We start from the raw sequence: 2669 nt of genomic DNA on the forward strand, positions 1-2669 counted from the left end.
TGACACTGCGACTCGTTGGAGTCTACTGACTGGCAGGGTAGAGGCTCATGGACTTGCGTCCATATCTTTAGTTGCTTGAAGTCAATTAAGGGTTCAAAGCGATTAAGGAGGTCTTTTCCAATGAGGAGTGGATACGTGTTGAGTGGTGAGATGTATACTGGGTGAACGAGGTCCATTGGTCCCACAGTTAGGTGAATTGGGGCCATATGTTTTAGCTGTAGGCCTGTGTGGGAATATGCTTGAAGGTTCAGCTCGCACCTTTGAAGTTTGAGGGTGCTATTAGACCTCTTTGTTCTTTCTTGGACTTCTTCAAGGAGTTCAGTTGACATTAGAGTGATGTCGGCTCCGGTGTCCAGGAGGGCTTCGAATTTGATGTGGCGTTGGATGATGATGGAGAGGTAAAACTTTCTTGCAATACCTTTCTCAATGAGGTCGCCCAGTAGTTGAGGGACTGGAGTTTGGGATGAGACAGGTAGGATGTCAGGACTGATCTGGTGTTCGTCGGAGGAGTGGCAGATGACCATGACAGCACTTTCAGGAACTTGAGTGGTTTCGTCAGCAGGTGTTTGTTGGACGCTGCTGTGATCTAACGCATCAGGTGTTGGGTCAGTTTCTGACTGTTTTGCGGGTTGTTCAGGTAGGATTTCTTGTCCGTCTGAAGTTATGGAGGTTACGGTTCTCTGAGAGTGAGGTGAAGGAGTGCTGTTCTCTGTGGCTGGTTGGGTCAGCTGGTCGCTGCCTTCTCTTCCGGCTGCTAGTCAGGCTGACTCTGGTTTCTCTTTCTTTTCCCACTTCCGATCCTCCTCCTTTCGGTGGAAGAACTCTTTCATCATCATTGTCATTAGCTCTTATGAGTCGAGACACTGTACTGTCTTTTGTTCTTGTGTGGATTCAGTTTGAGCTCGGTCAGCTTGGAATCTTTGCGAGTTCCTTCATTGATTCCTTGGACTGGTTGCTCCCGGGTGTGTTTGTCGTTTTCCCTTGGAGGTTCCATTGGATTCCCACGAGCCTTTTCCTCTTGAGTTTCCAAATGAGTTTGGCTGATTCCATGATCTATCCCCTTGATTCTCACGAGGTCTGGGTTGGTCCCAAGATTTTTCCCAGTGACGTCCAGGTGAGTGTTGTCGTCCACGCGGTCCATCCCAGCGGTTGTTCCTCTGTTTAGGTCGGGTACCAGCATGGGAGTCTCGTTCTCTGTTGGACGAGGGTGTGTTCCGCTCTTTGTGTGGCGGCTTGGCATGGTCTTGATGTTGGGCGCCCTCTAGAGCCAGACCTTGACTTTGAGTGTTGAAGTCAAGAACTGCTGGGGTTTTGGCGCCCTTTTCTGAGGCCATCTTCTGTTTGCCGTAGGCTTTATGCGCCAAGTCTCGCAACTGTTGAGCATTCATTGTTCGCGGACATGCGAGAACGCCAAGATGGTGGCTTACTCCAGGATGGAGGTTTCTCAGGAAGAGAGTTTTGAAGTTCAGATTCTTCCCAGTGGCCAACAGAGTCATGTTGGCCTAGTCTGTTGTGCGAGACATGTTTTGGCACGGTGAGGGAGATCTAGAACCTAGACTGACACAGACCTTGAAGAAGAGAAAACAAAACAAAACAAACAAGGCAAAACAGGGGTGTAAGTGTGCAATGTCAAGTGTGGTTTGGTGGTGAGTGTGTAATGGACAGGTGAGTGTAGTTCTCGGCGACTGTGATCCTCCGGTGGGCGTGCTTCTAATTTGTAGTCTCTGTGGGAAAATTAGTACGCACACATGGGTAGCACAGCTAGAGAACAGAGGGAGAAAAGAAAAATAACGAACAGAGCAAGGAACAGAATAATAATTGGCTGCTTCCAATTGTCCTGTAAGAGAAAGGGGTTTTTTTGTAAGGAAAGAAAGTTAATGGTAAGATGAGACTGAAAGATAAAACAACAAAATACCCTTTTCTGGTAGCAGAATGAGTATACTTAAATTTTCTTATCTTTTCCTTTTTTGTTAAGTTTGATTTAGAAGGATGCTTCTAAACCGGTGTTTGGAAATGGGGATTTCTAAATACCAGGACTGTGCGTGTTCAGCGGACGCCTATCAGTCCTCTTAGCTGGGTAGGGTTTCGCAAGAGAGTGGAAGGTAAATGGTAAATGGTTTTGAACCAACGTTCTCAAGTTTCGCAAATACCTGTTTAATTGCTAAAAATCTCTGCTTTATGATTTTCACAGGCAAAATCCCAGCAAACAACCGCAGTAGTCAACTCAGAAGAAAACAGCTGAGAGAGAGAAGGAGAAGGAGAGAGAAGTTTTGCTCCCAAATGTTAGGAAAAATGACAGGGTGGTGGCGCTGTTAAATTGATACACCTAGGGGGTTGGTTTTGCTGTGTTAGCAGCAGGAGACTAACTGACTTAAGTATTGAGGAAAACCCTAATTTTCTTTTCGGATTTTACTAACTGGATGGGCCAGTGGTCTTATAAACTAACAAGTAAAAGCAGAACTTAATTGCAAAGGAAATTAAAATTTCAAATTAGAGGTGATAGTTAAAGATTAAACTTTTAATGTTGTTGTCCTTAAATTATAATAGCACCTATAATTAAATTCATCAGTAAATATTGTTGCCATGTGGAAGCAGGAACTGAAATTAATTTATGAAATGAAATTAAAATTTCAAATCTGTAATTAATTATGAAATTAACTTAACAATTT

The 2669-nt window shown here is 44.4% G+C and overlaps 1 protein-coding gene across 1 annotated transcript in view; it reads right to left on the reverse strand.

Moving 5' to 3' along the window:
• LOC107680901 (uncharacterized) overlaps positions 1–850 on the reverse strand; it is a gene marked incomplete at its 3' end in the record, with an annotated part of 2629 nt that extends 1779 nt beyond the window's left edge. Inside the window, exon 1 of the mRNA XM_016476974.1 lies at positions 1–850. Coding sequence (XP_016332460.1) covers positions 1–524 — 524 coding nt within the window.
• Positions 851–2669: the final 1819 nt, after the last annotated feature.

This window comes from Sinocyclocheilus anshuiensis, unplaced genomic scaffold (assembly GCF_001515605.1).
Source record: "Sinocyclocheilus anshuiensis isolate Anshui unplaced genomic scaffold, SAMN03320099.WGS_v1.1 scaffold1892, whole genome shotgun sequence".
Taxonomy (NCBI): Eukaryota; Metazoa; Chordata; class Actinopteri; order Cypriniformes; family Cyprinidae; genus Sinocyclocheilus; species Sinocyclocheilus anshuiensis.